Source organism: Tamandua tetradactyla, chromosome 13, assembly GCF_023851605.1.
Source record: "Tamandua tetradactyla isolate mTamTet1 chromosome 13, mTamTet1.pri, whole genome shotgun sequence".
Taxonomy (NCBI): domain Eukaryota; kingdom Metazoa; phylum Chordata; class Mammalia; order Pilosa; family Myrmecophagidae; genus Tamandua; species Tamandua tetradactyla.
The window spans coordinates 20,269,048-20,288,080 of record NC_135339.1 but is presented as its reverse complement, the minus strand read 5'-3'; the positions used below and the strand labels follow the sequence as shown (position 1 = coordinate 20,288,080).

The 19,033-nt window shown below is 41.3% G+C and overlaps 1 protein-coding gene and 1 pseudogene across 17 annotated transcripts in view; both read left to right on the top strand.

The window, feature by feature from the left end:
* Positions 1-19,033, top strand: part of LRMDA (leucine rich melanocyte differentiation associated) — a 1,434,085-nt gene that overhangs the window by 1,057,655 nt on the left and 357,397 nt on the right. Inside the window, exon 9 of one of the 17 annotated variants that reach the window (XM_077124813.1) lies at positions 5,473-5,801. The exons of the other annotated variants lie outside the window; for them this stretch is intronic. Within the exon in view, the coding sequence (XP_076980928.1) occupies positions 5,473-5,631 (159 nt within the window). The 3' untranslated portion in view covers positions 5,632-5,801. Of the gene's footprint in view, positions 1-5,472; positions 5,802-19,033 lie in introns of those variants that run through there. 17 annotated transcript variants of the gene reach the window in all.
* LOC143654510 (peptidyl-prolyl cis-trans isomerase A pseudogene) lies at positions 599-3,984 on the top strand (annotated as a pseudogene).

The following is a 19,033-nucleotide window of genomic DNA, read 5'->3' as shown; positions in this document are numbered from 1 at the left end:
TTGGTAGCATTATAATGTAGCTTTTACAAAAGTCTCTTAGCATTTCCAAAAGCGTATGGTTTAGTTCTTTAAGTTCAAGCATTAGGAAGATATCTATTAGAAGTTAGGAGTCTCTGTAATTAGTCAAATTCATGGGCCAATTACTGTGTGTTAGGGTCATCTATGGTTTCTGCAAACATTGTGAAGTTTCCATATTACCTTGTCTCCTAGATATATATGATTCTAGCTGGGGTGTGAAAAATGTTCAAGTAAGCATCCATTCCTCACATTTATCTCTGAGAAATAACTCAGGACCCTTAAATCTGTTTACTGTCTGCTTTGTTGTAACACAGGAATATTTTGGTTTCATGGCTTTGTGTCACTCACTCATAATTAAGTAGCTCATGTTCATATTTTCCGTTATTGGGTAGGTAGCCATTCTTTTGGCTTTTCTTTTTTTTAACTTCTGTAATAAACATACCTACCTCCCCACTCTCCTTAGTAGGAGAAGAGTTGGCAAGTATGGGTGTTTTGGTACAGATATTTGTGTATGAATCCACCTAGCAACCTCTTAGGGGGACAAAACTCATTCTACACTCGGCATCAAGTTCTTGGGCCAATGACCAAGGTGAGCGCTGTTTGCTTTGTTTTCAGACTGCTTTTGCTTCTGTGTTCATCTTTCTAGGAGCATTAGCCTTACTTGGGTAGTCTTCAATTTCTCTTTAAGTTTCTTGATTAAGTTGAGTGAGATCTCAGTGGAAATTCTTTGGTTTGCCAAATGCTCCAAAACTGATGTACAAAACAATTAGGGAAAAATTAGCGTTGCTCATCTAAATATTTACTTTTTTACTCGTCAAGTCACCTCCTGTTATGTATCTTCACAGTTCCCAAATAAATTTTAAAATGTCTTATCTCTTTTCCTACGCCTCAGGTTTTATCCATATATTTTAGCTTCAGACTTGGATTTGTCCTTGTTCTGACCTTGTAAACATTTTAACATTAACTTGGGAGCTGGAAAGAGGTCTTGTTTATTAACTTTGAAAATAAAAATTTGGGGAGGTCGGGACACACCAGAGGCTTTAGATCCTGGTTTGAAGTGATCTCAACAACCTAAAACGTTGCCTGACACCTACCAGATATATTATAGAAGTATGTGCTTTGAAAGATCTGGCTTGGTAGTGTTCCAAATCAGAAGCATCAGGATATTTTATTTCAGTCAGATTTGATGTGAGTCTACATAGGATATAGCTTGGAAAGGTATTGCCAGTTGGGTGAAATGGAGGCTTTGAATTCAGACTACTTTAAGTGAGTATCTTCTGTGATCTGCACAGCTCATAGATCATCTAGAGTGTTGCGTTCAGTTCAGGGTTCCATGTTTTAGTGAAAACAGAAAAACTAATGGACGTCTTCAAGTGAAGGAGCAGTCTATTTAGTATTATGGAAATATTTGTCCTAGAAGAGAAGAGATTAAGGCAATATATAGTCTTCTTTCAAATCGTTGAAGCTGTACTATGTGTATGAGGATGCAGAGTTGCTCTGGGGGAAACCTAGAGCCTGTGCGTTAATGGTACAGGGAGGGAAATGTTGGTTGGCTCAATGCATGAGGAAATTTTATTAAGGGATATTTAAACACAATGATGTTGTGCCTTGCAAAGGAGCAAATGCTGATTGTACTGGGGGGTGGGGGTATGAGACTATGTTAGTAAAGTGTTGTGGAAGAGACACCTACACTGTGCAGGAAACTGGACAGATCAACCTCAAAGTGTGCAAGGGTCCTTTCCCACTCAAATTCTTCGCCATGCTGAGAGTTTCATGTTTGTCCACATATTTTCAGTCATTTACTTACCTATATTCAGGTTATCACACAGAATTCTAAGTTAGAGAAATTACTACCTGCTTACCAAGCAAAGTTTGATTTTCTAAAAGCTGAGCTTTCTTTCATTGATGCTGACACTGCCACCTTTGAGCCTGTTCTCAGGTTTGCTTTTATAGTAGTAGTATGAAAAGACACTGATCAGTTCAAGATTGCTTGTAGCCCTGATAACCAATAAACGTGAAAAGGAATAAGAGTACCTTTACCGCCTCACCGTCCTCCCTCTGCTCAAGCTGTACCCCTCATCCCACAGCCTTCCTTGGTCCCCACCTTCCAATTTCTCTCTTGACCTGTAATTTTCTCCTTGCATTTATCTAAATGCTATCTTTCCTTTGAAGCATAGACCCATTCCATTTCTTTCCTAAAGTTATCTTTGTTACTCTTTACACATCTCTTTTCTTGGACCTTATGCATCTTCAGAATGATACAGTAGAGTGCTGACCTGTTCTCAAGTTTTCATGTCTCTTAATTTTATCTCCATATCTAGACAATGTGTAATTTGGGACTAGAGTCTTAACTTACTCAGTGAATTTTTGTCATTGGTTGGGTTATAGATATGGTCACATAACAGAACCAACCAACTAACTTAAAAAGGTTTGTGTACTCATTAGGATAAGGTTGACCTTAATCAATTTACTGAAGTACCAAAACTATACAAGTCATATTTGTATATCAACACAGTAGTTTAGTTGTCATGAAGCAGGTGACTTAGGTCCCATATTTAAATGAGGTTCCTGGAATGTTGTGCTGCAAAGCCATAGGCAAGTGTGCCAAAATGAAAGGTTCATTTCGAAGGTGGAGAGCAATTCTTTTCAAGTCCAAAGCTTTCTTTTGCAAAAGTGTCCTCTAGGCCTTGCAGACAACAGCCATAGTCAACCCCACCATGTTCTTCAACAGTATAATCAATGGTGAGCCCTTGGGCTGTGTCTCCTTTGAGCTGTTTGCAGACAAAGTTCCAAAGACAGCAGAAAATTGTCATGCTCTGACCACTGAGGAGAAAGAATTTATGAGTGTCCCTGCTTTCACAGAATTATTCCTGGGTTTATGTGTCAGGGTGGTGACTTCATACACCATAATGGCACTGGTGGCAAGTCCATCTACTGGGAGAAGTTTGATGATGACAACTTCATCCTGACACATTCGGGTCCTGGTACCTTTTCCATGGCCAATGCTGAACCCAACAAACATGGTTCCCAGTTTTTCATCTGCACTGCTAAGCCTGATGGCAAGCATATGGTCTTTAGTACGGCGAAGGAGGGCATGGATATTATGGAAGCTGTGGAGCATTTTGGGTCTAGGAATGGCAAGACTAGCAGGAAGATCACTGTTTTCGACTGTGGACAAACCTAACAACCAGACCATTCCTTCTGTAGCTCAGGAGAGTGCCCACCTCCCCTGGTCTGCCTCAGTACCCAATCATTGTGCTCTCACTGCAGTTCTTTGAGTTCTGCATTATCCTCCCTTTACAAGTCTAGCTGGATTACAGAGTTAAGTTTATGATTATGAAATAAAAACATAAACAATCAAAAAAAAGGTATCCTCTAAAACTAATCTCTAGTTAGAGATAATCAAGGGGTTAACTTTGACTCCTTCACCAAACCCAACTGTTTAATGTTTTTAATGGCATAATGTGTTAATAGCCATACAGCTGTTGTTTCTCAGCCTCTTCCTTTATTGAGTTAGGCACCATTTAGTAGTCTCAGTTCAAATTGTAAACAAATTATTTTTGCATATGGATCAATGGAAATTTAATAAAGTTTATTAAAACTGTATATTGGACCTAAGAGTGCTGTTTTCTCTCATGGATATAAACCAACCTCATTAGGCTGGCCCATATTAATGGAATTATGGGGAAGAGAATATTTGTGGCCATTTAGCGATTATTTTGGTTTAACAGATGGAGGCTAGCATCAGAGTCCCATCAGAACACATCTTTTCTTGTTCAGTGAGTTTGCATATACATGCATAGATGATACCTAGAAAACAACTAAACTAACATGTTTATTTTTCTTGGTTAGTATGGTTCCTGGCACATGGTTGGTGCTCAGTAGAGTTATTGAAGCAGGGATTGCAATCTCAGGTCCTGCAAGTTGAGTGGCATGCTGAGAGTCGCACAGCTAGTGAGGGGCAGAGCCACAGAAGAGCCCCGAGCTCTCAGCAGTCAGCCTAGTATTCTTATCACTCCACTGAGCTGCCCTCCATTGATTCATTGCCTGTGAAATGCCTTGAATGTTCTGCAGATACCTTCTGCCTGTTCTCAAGGCAATCTCAGTTTATGTTGCAATAAATGTTATCTTAATCTCAACTGATTGACGAGTTCTTAAAATAACAGCATCACCAAAGTTCTCCCTCAGATTGTAAATCACAAATATTCTGCTCTTTGGAAAGCATTCAGGGTGGTGAGCAGTATTTCAGACGTGGCTCTGGCAGTCCTGTTGCAGTTAGAGGTATCCAAAGGGTCTTTTACAGGAAGGAGTCAAATGTTGGTTATTGGATAACTCAGAACAGGATGTAGGCAATTTGTGGTAGGAGGCCTATGTTCCACTACATGAATACTCCTCTGCAGAATTAAAGTTTAAGCAGAAAATAACTAAAATGGACCTGCTCTTTGGCCCTGAATGGCTGTGTGACAGCAGCTGGGAGACATAACCCTTTTGGGTAGGAGAACAAGCAAGGAGATGTTCATTCCAGCTTCCTTCTGTCAGAGTCCCTGGCAAATAGCAGTTACTTCTGTTTGGCTCTAGCTGGAACTGTTCTGTCTATCTGGGGGCCTGTTGTTTCTGTCATTCTTCCTAGAAAGTGGAATCCTAAATATGGGCAGCTGGTTAGAACTGGAGCCTTGGTGACTTCTGAAAGTTATAACAAATGGAAGTCATTATCACTGTTGCCCCCCTTTACCTTTGTGCTACTTGAGGCAGAAAATGATTTTTTTTTTCTCTCCGTCGGTTTGTTTTGGAGTCTTTCATCCAGAGAGAAAGGGATTAGCCTATGGCTATAATAGTGCTTCCAAGGCCTTTTGGCATGCTGCAAATGTTTACTTATCCAGGTACAAATAGGTAAAAGCACACAGTTAAAGCCCCCAGCTGCAAGGTCATTTACCTTTTTAAAATTCAGCTGCATGTGCAGACTGAAGTCGAGGGCTTGCTGGTATGAGCCATTAACTGCCTGTTGTACCTAACCTCTCCTTGTCTTACACACAGCTGCGTGTGAACCGCTGGTGCTGAGCAGCCAGCCCACCGTGCATGCCCTGCGAGCAACAAAAGCAGTTTAACTTGTGATCGCTGATCATATGATCCACTTACAGGGTGCAGGCTCAGTCAAGTAGAACTGGTAAATCATTAAAAATGCACCTCGGCGCTGTGCCTGCTGAGTAAAACATCATGCTAACATCTCACCCCTCCTCCCCCACCCCCAACCAGTTAGCAGTGTAGGGAAGGAGCTGATACCAGCCATGTGTTGGAAAAATCCCATGTCACTTTAGACTAACCTGGTGAGATATTGTCAGCTACTCCCAAGCAGCACAGGACAAGCAGCTGCAAAGATGGGAATAGTCTGAAATGGCTTTCATCCCCTTCCCTGGAACCTTACTTATCATTAACTCCAGCCCTTCTGTGTGTCAGGCCTTGGACTGGTACCTGCACTTCAAAGATGAGGAAAGAAGTAGCTTCGCAAGTCTCACAGTCTACCAAGAATGCACTTCACAGCCCAGTGTTCTATCAGAGGCGTCCACCAAGGGCCGTGTGGTCCCAGAAGCCCAGGAGAAGCCAAAGAAGAGATGATTCTAAATTGGACCTTGAAGGATGAATAGATCTTCATCAAGAAGATGCAACAACACACGAGGCAGAGGAAACAAGATGTGTTTTAAAGGCATACCTTGAGAGTCCTTTCCTCCCTGAAGCATGCCTTTCTACTCAGTTTTTTGTACAGGCCTTAAATAATTGTTCTGTGACCCTCTGATACTTGAATTCTATTGAGTCCTCTCTTCTTATCTCTTAACTCTTATTGCCCTCTAATTGTTTCTGGTATTAGGTTACCCACCTAGACATAAACCCATCTGGGAAGGGACCATATCTCCATAGCATTCTAAAAATTTAAGTACTAGAAAATGAAGGTAAATTATTGGTTTGTAACCCCTAATCAACCAGTTGAAAGCCAAAGCAGTTCATAGATTAGGCAATGGGACTTAGAATGTACCAGCTAGACCCCTCTGCTGAAACTTCCCAGAAGTTTCACACACCAGAAACTTCCCTTGCTGAAAGAAGGGGGAGAGAGAAACGCCTTTTATATGCCCATGTACCATGTGTTTTATATACATTGTGCATGTCTACATGTTTTGAGATGTTTGAGTCCTTCAGGAGACTTGCAGCTTAAATGGAGGTCAAAAACCAATTTGGACATCCAGCAGCCACGGAGAGTAGATTTATTAATATTTTCATTTCTTTAGAGGTAAGGCTATGGTCTCTGTCACTTGTCTTTCAGGTCATCCTAGCCCTAAAATACATCTGTTTGTCTCTGTTTTACCAAGACCGGGAAACTCCTCATACTGCAGCTAAACACTGCGAAGAGGACATGTGTGAGCTCTGTGCTCCTTCCTGTTTCTTACTTGGTCTGCTTGTACAATGGTCAATTACAATGTCTTTGAACCCTCTCTTCCTCTGGTGGGAACCATCCCTGCAGACAGCTTATTTCTTCAGAGTAGCTTTCTGATTCCTCTCAGGAATGTTGCCTGGAGGTCAAAATTTGGTAGAGAGGCTGGGCCATGGTGGCTCAGTGGCAGAGTTCTTGCCTGCCATGCCAGAGACCTGGGTTCGATTCCCAGTGCCTGCCCATGCAAAAAAAAAAAAAAAATTTTTTTTGGTCAAGAGTTGGAGGAATCCCTCTAATCTCTGCATCTCAGGCCCTCATTCTGAAAACACTAGTAATGGCTACCCTTTGGCTGGGTGTGGGGATGAATGAACTTACCATTTAGAAAGATGTTGATCTTCATATTACAAAGAAATGGAGGCCTGAGACTCAAGCCTTGTAAGATTGGAGGTCAGATAAAATGGATGGACTTACTGAACTTCACTCTTCATATCTTTATAAAGGAAATAATACTCCTCATGTCCCCCACTCCTCCCAAGATATGAAAGAAACTCTCAGTCCATTTCCAAAATCAAGAGGGGAAGTTTTAGTATATTAGGTATGACAGATTTATTATAAACTATTTCTTGTACATGGGCAGGTGTTTAGTGGCAGAGTAGAGAAAAAATAAAATGAATGTTTTCATTAGAAACTGACATATGGCTTTGTGCTTATGAATATTTTTATGAAATTATAGTATTTAAGGAGTTATAAATGTCTATAACTAAAAATAGACTGAGATCCCATGGTTATCACATATGGGGATACCAACTATTCAGGCAGAGGCGTGTTTGATTCTGAAATCCAGAAAAATCCTATAGCTGCTTTTGGTGGCACAGTATTTAAACTCAGGCTGTCGTTAAGAAGAATGGGGAGGAAGCCCCTGGGTGGAAGGGCATTTTGCGGAGTCTAGACGTTGTCGTCATTTTTCTTGGGAGGAAAGCATCCAGGAAGGCTGTATTCTATCATGGGCAAGTCATCAATTTGTGGGAAAAGGCCCTTTGCTTTGTCTGTCTAATAGAGATCTTGAGTCTTTCCACCATACTTCACATGGTTGTGAGAATCAAATGATGGAACAGGTTCTCTGTACTTCTCCTTGGAATAGAGAACATCTCTTCCATCATTCAGCCTCAGGGCTATTTTGTTTTATACCTTAGAACATATGTTTCCGTGCCTCCGTGTATTGTAGTTGTTTCCTTATCTTATTCTCTCCTACTAGACTGTAAGCTGCTTCAAGTCACAGCATGGTTCACTCATCTCAGGGTGGTACAGAGAACAAAACTTGAGTCAGGCAGACTTGGGAATACAGAATCAAAATGAAATTCCATGGTGGCATCCAGACACTCAGTTTCCTCCAGGATTCCTTTGTGGGATATTCTGTGTACCTTACAGAGTTGTTTTGGGAATGAAATAAGATGGCCTATGTGTCCAATGCTGAGTACCTACTAGACACTCAGTAAACCATTAAACTTCTTTCCTTGAGTCCTTTGCACATAGTGGCAACTTAACCCATGTTTCTGGATGAAAATTAAATCTTGATGATGAGTGGAAAATCCATGCCTTTTCTCCAGTTAAGATGTTCAGGAGAAAAATGGTCCTGCTCTCAAAGAGTTATATTGAAAACAAAAATTCCAATTTCAGGATGTTGATAGGAAGTATTAATTGAGGTTTCCAGAAAGACTTAGTATAGATTATATTTAGTTATCATTATCCTTGTCAATGAAATTAGCACATTTTTCTATTATCAGCATCTACTGCAATTATAAACAAGGAAATAACTCACGCTGTTATATAAAACAGCTTATAAATTTTTACATGCATGTAAGAGAAATCACTTGAAATCCAAAACTGCCAAAAGGAATAATTAGAAGCCACACAACAGATACGGGTAATGTGACAGCGGCTTCTTAAACATCCCAGAGGATGGAGACACACAGGCTGGTTTGACCTATATCTTTAATAATACAGATCATTGCCCTTGGATTGAAGCTAAAGGGTAGGACCAAGTGCTTGCTTCATCATGTTTTAGGAAAAAAATGCCAAAGTTTATTTATGAATTTACCACACAATAGCCTCTTGCTTTGATTATGAACCGAAAGAGCTTTCTAAGTAGCCAACTCAGCATGCAAAATTTAAAACAACAACAACAACAAAACACTGCAGAACATAATTTCTCTTCTTCTGTAAGGCTTGGCCAAAAGTATTATGTAAGACCAAACTTAGACAGATGTCTGTGTGGTTAACAGTAGAAATAACCTTTTGTTTAATTTAGAAAATAGGAGTGATACGGGACAATAAAATGGTTACTGCCACCCTCCGTCATTGTTTAATAAATAGGATGGCGCTAGAGATAATGGTAGGTGTTATTTGTGCCGTATCGCAAATTTGGTCATTGTTCATGTGCTTGATAGTTATTCCATGTGCACATTGTAGTAGTTTCCGAATTTGTTTCCTTTGATTCAAGAAAAGAAAATAGCCAGCTGCTTATTTAAAATGTCCATGGCTTTTGTGGGCCAGAGTAATGTATCTGCACATTTCTAGTCCTTACGTTGCAAGGGTAAATTCTCTCTGGCATTGTCTGCTGCATATTGAAAGCTGTTGGTTCGTTTGACCTGGACTCTTTTTTCTCCAGAGCGCCCCCAGGTCCTCAAGGAGTTTATGTCTCACCAGTGCCATTTCATGTTCAGTTCACATTTCTCAGCCAAGATAAATTTAGTAGCCTTGCTGGAGGGAAGAAATGGGGCCAAGTCTCCTACCTGAAGATGCGTTCCTGACAAGTGGGAGATCTCATTCCCCTGTTGTTTCCTCTTGAGAATTAGCATATGGGATGGCAATCAGACTGAATTTCACCTGTTTCAGCATCTTACTGGGGGGTAGTGGGAGGAAAGGCTGAAGGTATTGTCCAGGTTTTGTGTCTTACTGTGGAAACTCTAGTTGTGAGACAGTGTCTGTATTTCGGGTCATCTGTCTAGATTTGTTTCAGTCCACATGGCAATTCACACTTGGTTTCTTTTGGGGGAGGGACGCGGTGAGGGGTTTCTCTGTTTTCTTTTGTGTTGTGTTTGCTGAAGTAGATGCTCCATTTCCTGCCATTTAGAAAAATGTTTGTGGTTTGTGATGTTGGGTGATTTATTTTGTATCATGGTGACTTATGGATTTTTCACTCTTGGCTTTGGTGAATGTGAGCTATTTCCTTAGATCCCTGAGCTAGTGGCGAAGCTGTTCTCCTACAGAGAAATTCCCACAAAGGAGGTGGGGTGCAAATATAGAAAGTGTCAGGCAATCACCTATTTCTGTGAGACCTAATACCACTTTTTAGGAGACATCCATGCACTACCTTTATAGAAATATAGACAGTGCGTGAAAAGGGAAATACAACATAACAAAACCCCTTTCCCTCACACAATTCATTTTGAGCTTCAAAATCCCTGAAAATCCCCAATCTTCTCATCTCCCCCTGAAAGAAAGAAAAAAAAAAGCATTTCTTCCAGGGCCTGATAAGTTGTAGGCCGATGCTTAGCAACAGCATTCCTGTGCTGAAAGTAGCTGCAAGCCCCTCGCTGAACTCTTTGATGTGACTGTCAGGGCAGATTTATTTTGTTTTAGCACATTGTCTACTTGTCCAGATGTATCAGGAGATAAAAAGGAGTCATGTTTACACTCCTCCCTTTTTTTTTTTTTCCCAGAGATGTAATTAAATCGTGTTTTTGATGAGTCTTGGGGAGCTCCAATAGGGGGAAAAGAAAACAGGAATTGGCTGAAGTAAAAGGAAAAAGGAAACCCACTTGGCAGAATGAACACCTGACTTGGTCAGAAAATAAAACATAAATACAAGCTGACTTTTTTTCTCTCTATTCTACGGAAGTTCAACCAAGAAAGGGGAGGTGTTCCCCTGCACTGACCCTGGCCCCTTTGTAAAACCTATTTAGTCTATAGTCATCTCTTCCTTCTTTTTCTTAGTACACAGATGCTCACCAAGGGTTATGACTTCCCTCCTTCCTTCCTTTTTCTTTACTTCCTTTCTTTTTTGATTCCCTTGCTTCCTTCCTCCCTATCATTGACTGGATAGTGCATCTGTGGTAGGTAGTTGTCAATCTAAAGCTATTAAAATCCTTGAACTCCAGTGATCCTGAATAAACAAATTTCCAATGAGCTGGGTGAGTTGAATTCCTTTAGAGTGGGATTGCTACTCCTTCCCCCCACTTTCTTTTTCTGTTGTTATTGTTGGTATCAGCTTTTTTTTTTTTAATGCTTACCTTTAATAACATCATTCAGAGTTCTATTAATGACCTTCAGTGAGCAGTGACAAGCAGGAGGGAGCTCAACCTTTCTTACTGCCGGGGACCTGCCCGGCAGCCCGCTAGCACAGAGCTCTAATCCGTAGCTCTAAAAGCACTCTATTTGCATCCTAAATAGATTACACTACAGCACCCCCTTCTGCCGACTGAGCTGTGTGACAAGAGGGCCACGGCACAACTCGCTTTTCTCCCCAAAGACGGCCCTGCCCACCCCTGCGTGGCTTTCTCTAAGCCTTCCAGCTCTCCCCCGCTCCCTGGGGCAGTGGGACCCAGTGACTCTTGGGGCACTCAGCTCCACTGCTGGGGTCAAGCCCGTGTCTTCCTTCAGATTAAAGTTTTTATTACTCATTCATCAGGCAAAAGGGGGAAAAACTCCATCATTTGTAGAGGAGAGAAAGGAAGGTGTGACAAAAGGAAAACTGAGCAAAAGAAAGCTGAACATGGCAGGGGGGACCGCCAATCGCTAATGGACGTCCTGGCTCCGGTCAGACCCCAAATCCCAGGCTGACGTCACTTGGATGCATCTTGGAAACTACAGGCGCGTTTTGTGTTTCTCATTTGTAGGCCAGCCCAGAGTAGAGGAAGGAGGTTTTCCTTTGTTTGCTCCAAACTGCCTTTGAATGACTCCTTTTGGCATAAATAACTTTTAACTTGAAGTCCTTTCACATATGAGGACTCAGCTGGGTCGTGCTTGAAATGAGCAGATCTGAGTTACTCTGTTCACTGCCCTCTGGTTTGACCATCTCCCCCACCCAGACAGGGTTCCTAAGTGCAGAGAATGTGGCACACGCTGCCCCCTAACTCTACGATCCCCAACGCATGCTCAAAATGACACTCATTGCCACTCTCATCCACACACCCTTTGACTGGGGAGGGCTGTTTTTTCAATTAAAAATATTCATTTGATTCACCATTTAACCTGTATTTATTTAGAATATAAAAGCCAGGCCTTTGCCAGGTGTGGGACTCTGCCCTCAAAGAGCAAATGGTCTAGTAGGGGGAAATATCCTGCAAATTTAGTAAAGAAATAGGATCAAAAATTATAATATGTCCTAACAAGGCAATACAGGGCTCTTGGAAGTATGAGAAATAGTAATGTCAAGGAAACCTCTCTTGAGATAGCAATATATGAGTTGATATTTGAAAGATAAGTGGTTAACAAGGTTAAGATGTTGGGGGGAGAGGGTTAGGAAGCAAGACCAGACTGTGTAAGGTGTTGAGGCAGGGTGGGGTACATTGAAGGGACAGGAAAGAGGCCACAAGTGGGCTTATGAGGGAGACACAGTTGAAGGTGGGGTGGGGGGTGAGGGGTGGGGGGAGTCCCACACCAGGACACGAGGACCTGCTGGGCAGGTGTATGGTGCTTTTTATTTATCACAAAAGCAAGGAAAGTCCCTGGATGGTTTCTAAGCAGAGGGGAGGCCTGGTCCAGTTTCTGCTTTTAGAAAGGTGGCCTAAGGATGCTTACACTGTGTATAACATTATGGGCGTAGTCAGGAACTGAGCCCGCTCCAACACAGGTTGACGTGGTTGAAATCTACAGTCATTCCCTGGTAAAGGCAGGGGGCACAGGGATGAGACACCCATTTTGGAAAATATAGTGGAGTTTGCTTCATACCAGCCAAACCATGGGCCCAAATTCCACAAGTAATGTTTCTGGAGTCCTTTTAGCTCTTAGCCCTTTGTCACCATCCAGATTGCATGTCTCCATGGTGGTTCTTACTATAGTATAGTCAAAATTTCTGCAAGCTGGTTATGAATGTGTAGTTGCAGGATAAACCCAGAGACTGGAAGAAGGTAGAAACCTGGAAGGGTTTGTGTGGCTGTGTTTGCCTTTCAGAGCCTGGGGATCCTGGATAAAGGAGGAAGAGAAAGGAGGGCTTGTAGAGCATATAGGATCTTTCTGTCTTTAACTGGTACAGCATAACTGTTGGTACAGTAGAATGGAGTCCAGAAATGGTGGGAAAATGGTCTGATGGATGGAAAGTCATTTGAGAAATAACCCCCAAAGTATCTTTCTTTTCTGTTTTCTTTCCTCACCCCCTTCCCCTTCTCTATTTTGTTTTTAATTTTTGGAACTTGGACTGTCGAAAGCGTTATAGATACCCAGAAGATGATTTGCTGCTTGATGAAGGTTCATGCATTTGTTGCCAGTGACTGAGCTCTTTTAGACTGAAATCTGTTTGTGCAAAGAGTTCAAAGATTTTTGAGGACCACGGTAGGATTTATTTCTCTAGGAAATAAAGCTGCAAGTCAAATTTGCAATGTTTCTCTGGCTATGGGGACCATGAGGCTACTAGAATAATAAGGAAATTATGATACTTGGTTAGTCATTTTTCACCTAATACTATCTTACATATGTTGGTCTGGAATCTCTCAAGGAACAGATTTGCATATATGTTTAGATGAATGAAAACTTTAGATGTCAACAATTATTGGTAGTAAAAACCAAGCCAAAAAGGCTTCTTTCATGAGCAGCTCTGTGAATATATACACAACAGATAATTTTGATAATTAGCCACTTAATAGTAAAAACGCTAGTAGGATTAAAGTTAATATTTAATTATATAGAGGTAACATGTTCAAATTTAAGGGGTCATGAAACTTTTGTTGGAGGTCTAAAATAGGCAGGCGTCTGTTTTCTGTGTCTTGGGAGAAGACAGGACAGAGTAAAGTCCATATCTAGAAAGGTTCACAAATTTGGGATTGATAATGTTAACTTTATAAGAAAAGAGACTGTGTTTGGAACTTGGAGTTTTTTGTATCCCATCTTCCTCTACAACCAATGTGGGTGTACATGCATGCATGCACAGAGCAGTCTCTTCAAGATTCCACAATGTCGGCATTCACCCTGCACAGTGCTTCAGATTTTAGTGTCCTGGTGTAGACAGAGCATGTGGGCTCTAGCCCAGAAGGTCTTTAGCAGCCTAGCAGAGCACCCATTTCTCACTTTCTTCACCCTAGTACCACTGGGGTGCTAAGTAGAGAAACCTGCACGCTTTCTGTGAGTCTCCTGGAAGAAGTATTGTAGCCTGTCCTAAGGTGACTAGGGTCCCAGATTCACATCCCAGCTCATATGCGGAGCTTCAGGGAATCACTGGAGTTGCCCAGAGCACACTGTCTTCATCTACTAAGATAGCAGTGAACCTGGGTTCTTGGGTGCATTTAGAGCAAGAGTGCTTGACATCTCTTTTAGAAATAGCTTCAAGAGGTAAAAAGAGGACTGAGGTGGTGGAGAGACAGGAAAACACCTTTGGGAAATGATAGATGTGCATTAGAATTTGTTTCTCCACACATTCGGAGTTTACCTAGATCAGGATAAAAACTTCTTAGAGAGTGTTGCTCCTGTCGTGCTTACCTGTGCTTCTCTTTTCATCCTGATCACGTGTTCTCTCCTGGTGTTATCTGTTCTCCTTGTGGACAAAATGAGAGCCATGTCCCTGCCCAGTGATCGAGACCAGTAACTACTTACACTTGATCTTGGCCAAAAGGCCGAAAAGCGATTGACCAGTAACTACTTAATACTTGCTGATTACTAGCTAAATATAGTCTATACTTTTAGATAGGAAATGCTACACTGAGTTTAGCTTTATCTTATTAGCATGCACCTGTAGGCTTGGGATGGGTGAGCCTACATCATTCCAAAGATCTATTGATGTCTGGTAGTTCAATTCTTAGTCTGCTTTTCTGGTCCCACTTTTTTTCCCTGTCATGCTGTGACCACAGCAGCTGCCCTTAGCCCTTCTCTTGTCTTTCTTCTTCTTCAGCTGCTGTCACTGTTTCCAGTCTTCCATTGGCTATCCAAGCTTAATAAAAATAATTATATGTTAAAGCTGTTTGGCCTCAAATGAGAACTTGAAGAGTTTAAAATATATGATTTCTTGTGGGAGGAATTTTTGGATGTAGAGCCCCTTTGGTGCTAGTGTTGTGACTCAAAATTGTGCTTTTGAAGAGAGGGCTTAGTTTTACCCAGCGATGACCATATTTTGAATGTCTAGGATGCAGTTAAGGAGTTCCAAAAACTGGGTTGTCTACTTTTGAAAGGGAATTTGTTCCTACGGTCTGCTTGGCTTTTTTACCAAGTATTCTAAAACAGATTTATGTTTAATCCATAGTTCTCCATTGGGGCTAGCCCCTCTCTCAGCATTAGGTTTAGGCATATGGTCTAGGGTTGGTGGGCCAGAGCCACCGAGATTCATTCAGGGAAGGGCACTTGGTCCAAACCAGGTCATGGAATCCCAGATTTTCCTAGGATCTTTCAGGATAGAAAAGGTCTTTCTGTTGTCTGGAAAAATGTTAAGAGATAGATCTGGAGCTGCTGGGAGGTCATCCTTTGGAGAGACCAAAGCTGGAAGGAAGGAGTATAAAACTAAGACATGGAAAGTCCTGATCATGAGTTTGAGCACCTAGGCCTGCCAAAGTTGAAACTATAAACTATAGAACTCATTAAAACCCCTCTTGCTCCATTTTTCCCCCCCAAAGCAGTTTGAGTTGAGTTTCATCACTCACAACCAGAAATAGGATTTTTCTTTCCAAGCTGTTCAGTTAGAACTTACAATCTCTCTTGAAAAGGTAGTAGATTGCCTCGGTATAGATACAATGGAAAATAGTTCTTTTTTAAAAAAATATTTTTGTTGAGAAATCGTCACACATATACAGTCCATACATGATGTACAATCAGAGGCTCACAATATCATCACATAGTTGTGTATTTACCACCATGATCATTTTTAGAACATTTGCATCACTCCAGTAAAATAAATAGAAAGAAAAAGAAAAAAACTCATAATCCCATACTGTTGCCTCTCCCTTTCATTGACCACTAGTATTTCAATCTACCCAATTTTTTTTACACCTTACCCCCCATTATCTATCTATCTATGTATCATCTATTCATCTATTTTTCCTTATTTTTTTACTCATTTGCCCATACCCTGGATAAAAGGAGCATCAGGCACAAGGTTGAAAATAGTTCTTAATCATGTAAAATTGCAATTTCTTATAATCTCTCCCTCATGTGAATAACAAAATAACCCTCCCCCAATCAGAAATCAAAAATAAATCCCAGACCCAGAACAAAAACAAAAGGTCTATTAAACCATTTCTTAAACAAAAACCTCTTTATAAAGTATCCTTTTTATGTTTGACGAGTGGTATTCAATCTTCCCTTAACCTTCACATTAAATACTTTCTTTATTATATGACTTCAAAATTTTTCATTTCTAGGAATATATATGGCAGATGTAAACCCTGTCGAGCCGTGGTTTACTGTGAGAATTTGTTATACAGTGATCTCAACACAGGCTGTGGGTCAGTGCTGGTGTCCAGTCCTGGAAGTCTGCGATGGTTGGAATGGACCTTGAGAATGAGTCACGGTGGCTGTTCACTGGCCCTGAAAGATCCTTGGGAAAGGTTCTGCTGGTTTCTCCTGCTAAGACCACTTTAAGAGGCAGGGATAGGGAACTACAATAACTAAGCCAGAAGAGAAGATTACAGTAAAATTGGCCAATGTAAACCCAGCTCCCCAGCAAGGACAGTGGAACTGCCTCTTTCTCACCTCCCTTTCTCTGACTTTCACCTCTCTGCACCCTGTCCTGGAATGGAGCAGACAAGCCCCGTATGGCCCACGTTCCCTTTTTCGCACACCCTTTCCCCATGCCTGAGTCTGAATCTGTTCTCTTTGGTAATTCTGCAGGTGACGTTGCTCCAATTTAGACATAAGGAGCAAAAAATATATAATTCCTTAGTCCCTTGGCCTAGGACATATATGGTGGAAGTTTGGAAAACCAGCGTGCGGCTTGTACACCCATACCAGGCCCTGCCGCCAAACAAATCAATTCAGGCCTCAGAGCAGCGTTCGTTGCCTTGTGATTATGTTTGTGTAAAGTCTTGGGGTCTTTGATCAAAGAATGGCATTTCAGGCCGGGCCCTAATCCTGGCTGCCTTAAGGTGTTTAAATGGGTTAAGGAAAGGGGGGAAAGAAAAGTTGATAACAGCTGGGATTTAAATTTGCTTTTGTTTTGAAAGGGCTTCTATGATCCCTGGCCTCCCTTTTCGAAGCAAAGATGGATCGTTGGGTAAACCAAAAAGGGAAAGAGGATATGGGAGGAAATGGGCGGAGACTCTGAATTAATCTTCTGAGGAAGAATGTTTGATCAGCAGGGAGGAGCGGATGGAAACCTCCGACGCTGACAGCGGGCACCTTTCTGGCTAGCCTGTGATTGGCACCTTTGAAGCTTCGGTCTGGAGCCAGCGTCCAGAGCGTCGGGGCTTCCTCTGTGGGTGGCAGTGTTAATAATGTGGCAACTGGAAGGATTAATTGCGGACGAGCAGCAGGATTACGAGGAGGGGCTCCTCAGGTCTAAAAGAGGCAGTGTGAGGAAAGCCTCTGATCTGTCAGCCTTAGAGGAAATTAGGGGGAGCAGACTCAAGCAGGCTTTAAAAAAAAAAAAAAAAGGCATTTAGGATATTAAAGCAAAATGTGAAGAGGATATTGAAATAGGGCGAAAAGGGAAGGAGCGATGACCTCCAAAGGCAGTGTCCCCCATTCCTCTCGGAAATTTCTGAGGTTTGTCCAGAATCCACAGGCATCTCCTTTTTATGGTTTTATTTGCAATGCAATAAGTTGGGGACGAGTTAGACATGAGCGTGGCTGCACACAAGTGAGTGTGCAAAACTCATTTGCTCTCTGCCACCTGGCAGCTTCAGGATCTCTTGCATCTCAGCCTCCCAGTATAATTTTAAAACAAGTCAGAGCATTACTGACACCCTATCTGCATTAGCTGTCTATTGTATATTTTACTTCTAGCCCTTCTGGTTCAAGTCGGGATGTTGCCAATAAATCCTGTGTTACCATTAAAGAGGCCATCGATCATGCTTCCTAATGTGATTAATCAAGATACACCACAGTACCCTTAAAATGAGATCATTTTGATAAATCATGTATGACATGAAAAGACTTTATTCCTTTTAAGTGCAATTTAGACTGTAATTTTTCCCCTCATTTATGATTCATGGGAGAAACATGGATAAAATTCCCTTGCACAGTTACACCTTATCTACAGCAATAACTCAAAACTGCTTTTAGATGAAAATTCAGGGTCTTATTCACCCAAGCTGAATGCCAGCTCATTATTTTCTGGCGTTCAGGAGTCCAAAAATAATGTCTGCACATTAAGCGGCATTCACAAAAAGTTGGAATTGGCCAGACACCAGGCACATCAATTATACTCCATCATCCTTAATAAGGAAGAAATATCAGATGTCTTCTTGGAGTTCTTTTGAATCAGTAATGCTCGGCCTTCACCTTCCCAATTCAGAATGATTTGGAAACAAAAATGGTGGTAACAAAAATTATGGGGATTCCAGCTGTTTTACATGACTCTTTTCTCCTTTTGTATAAAGCTCAGAGGAGGTAGTTTTGTTTAGTTTTTCTCCCCCCTCCTATATGGTTGGTACCTTCTGTTCTTACCCCTTTTTCTTGTTTCACAACTGGAACTACTATTTTGCAAGGTCTAAGCTGCTGTATCTCTGAGACGGACTCTCTCCTCACAGCTGTCACAATAATTTGGGAAGCGATATTCATAACCTCCAATAGAAAAATAATTTGAAAATGTGCCTTCTGGTGAGATCCATCAAGTTTAAGGTCACATTTTTGGTTAAAAGGCAGACACTGATGCTATTCATTAAACTGAAAAATGGCTTGTTTTCCACTAATATTGAAATAAACTCTGGGTGAATGTGAAGTCATGCTGGCATGCATTTATACAGAAAGCAAAAGGAAAACACAGATATATTTAATTTGGACATGTAAAGTCAACAGAGATTTAGGTCTTCCTTGAGACTGGGAATCAGGAAGATTGGTTGAAACAAACGTGAACAATTAAGAGTTCATTTGCCTCTTTCAGAGGATGAGAGTATTTAAAGAAGGATTCGATGTCCAAGAATTACAGACCTGCTTATGTTTTTTCAAATGCTGGTTCCTATGAATATGGATCTGATCAACATGTAATTTATTTCCCTGCTGCTCTTGGGGATTTATTTTGGGGAGTGGATCTAAACCCTGCGTTTGACTGGGTTTAAGTAACCCAAGAATGCATATGTCCTATTCATAGGCACGTAATCCCCAACGATATAAAAATGCAAGTTTTTTGGGGATATGAAGTTTATGCTGATGTTCTCTGTGCCTTATCAGCTAGAAACTGACCACAAAGTTTCCCTGCATCTTATTCACACTTAAATGAAATTTCTTCTGTTTTTA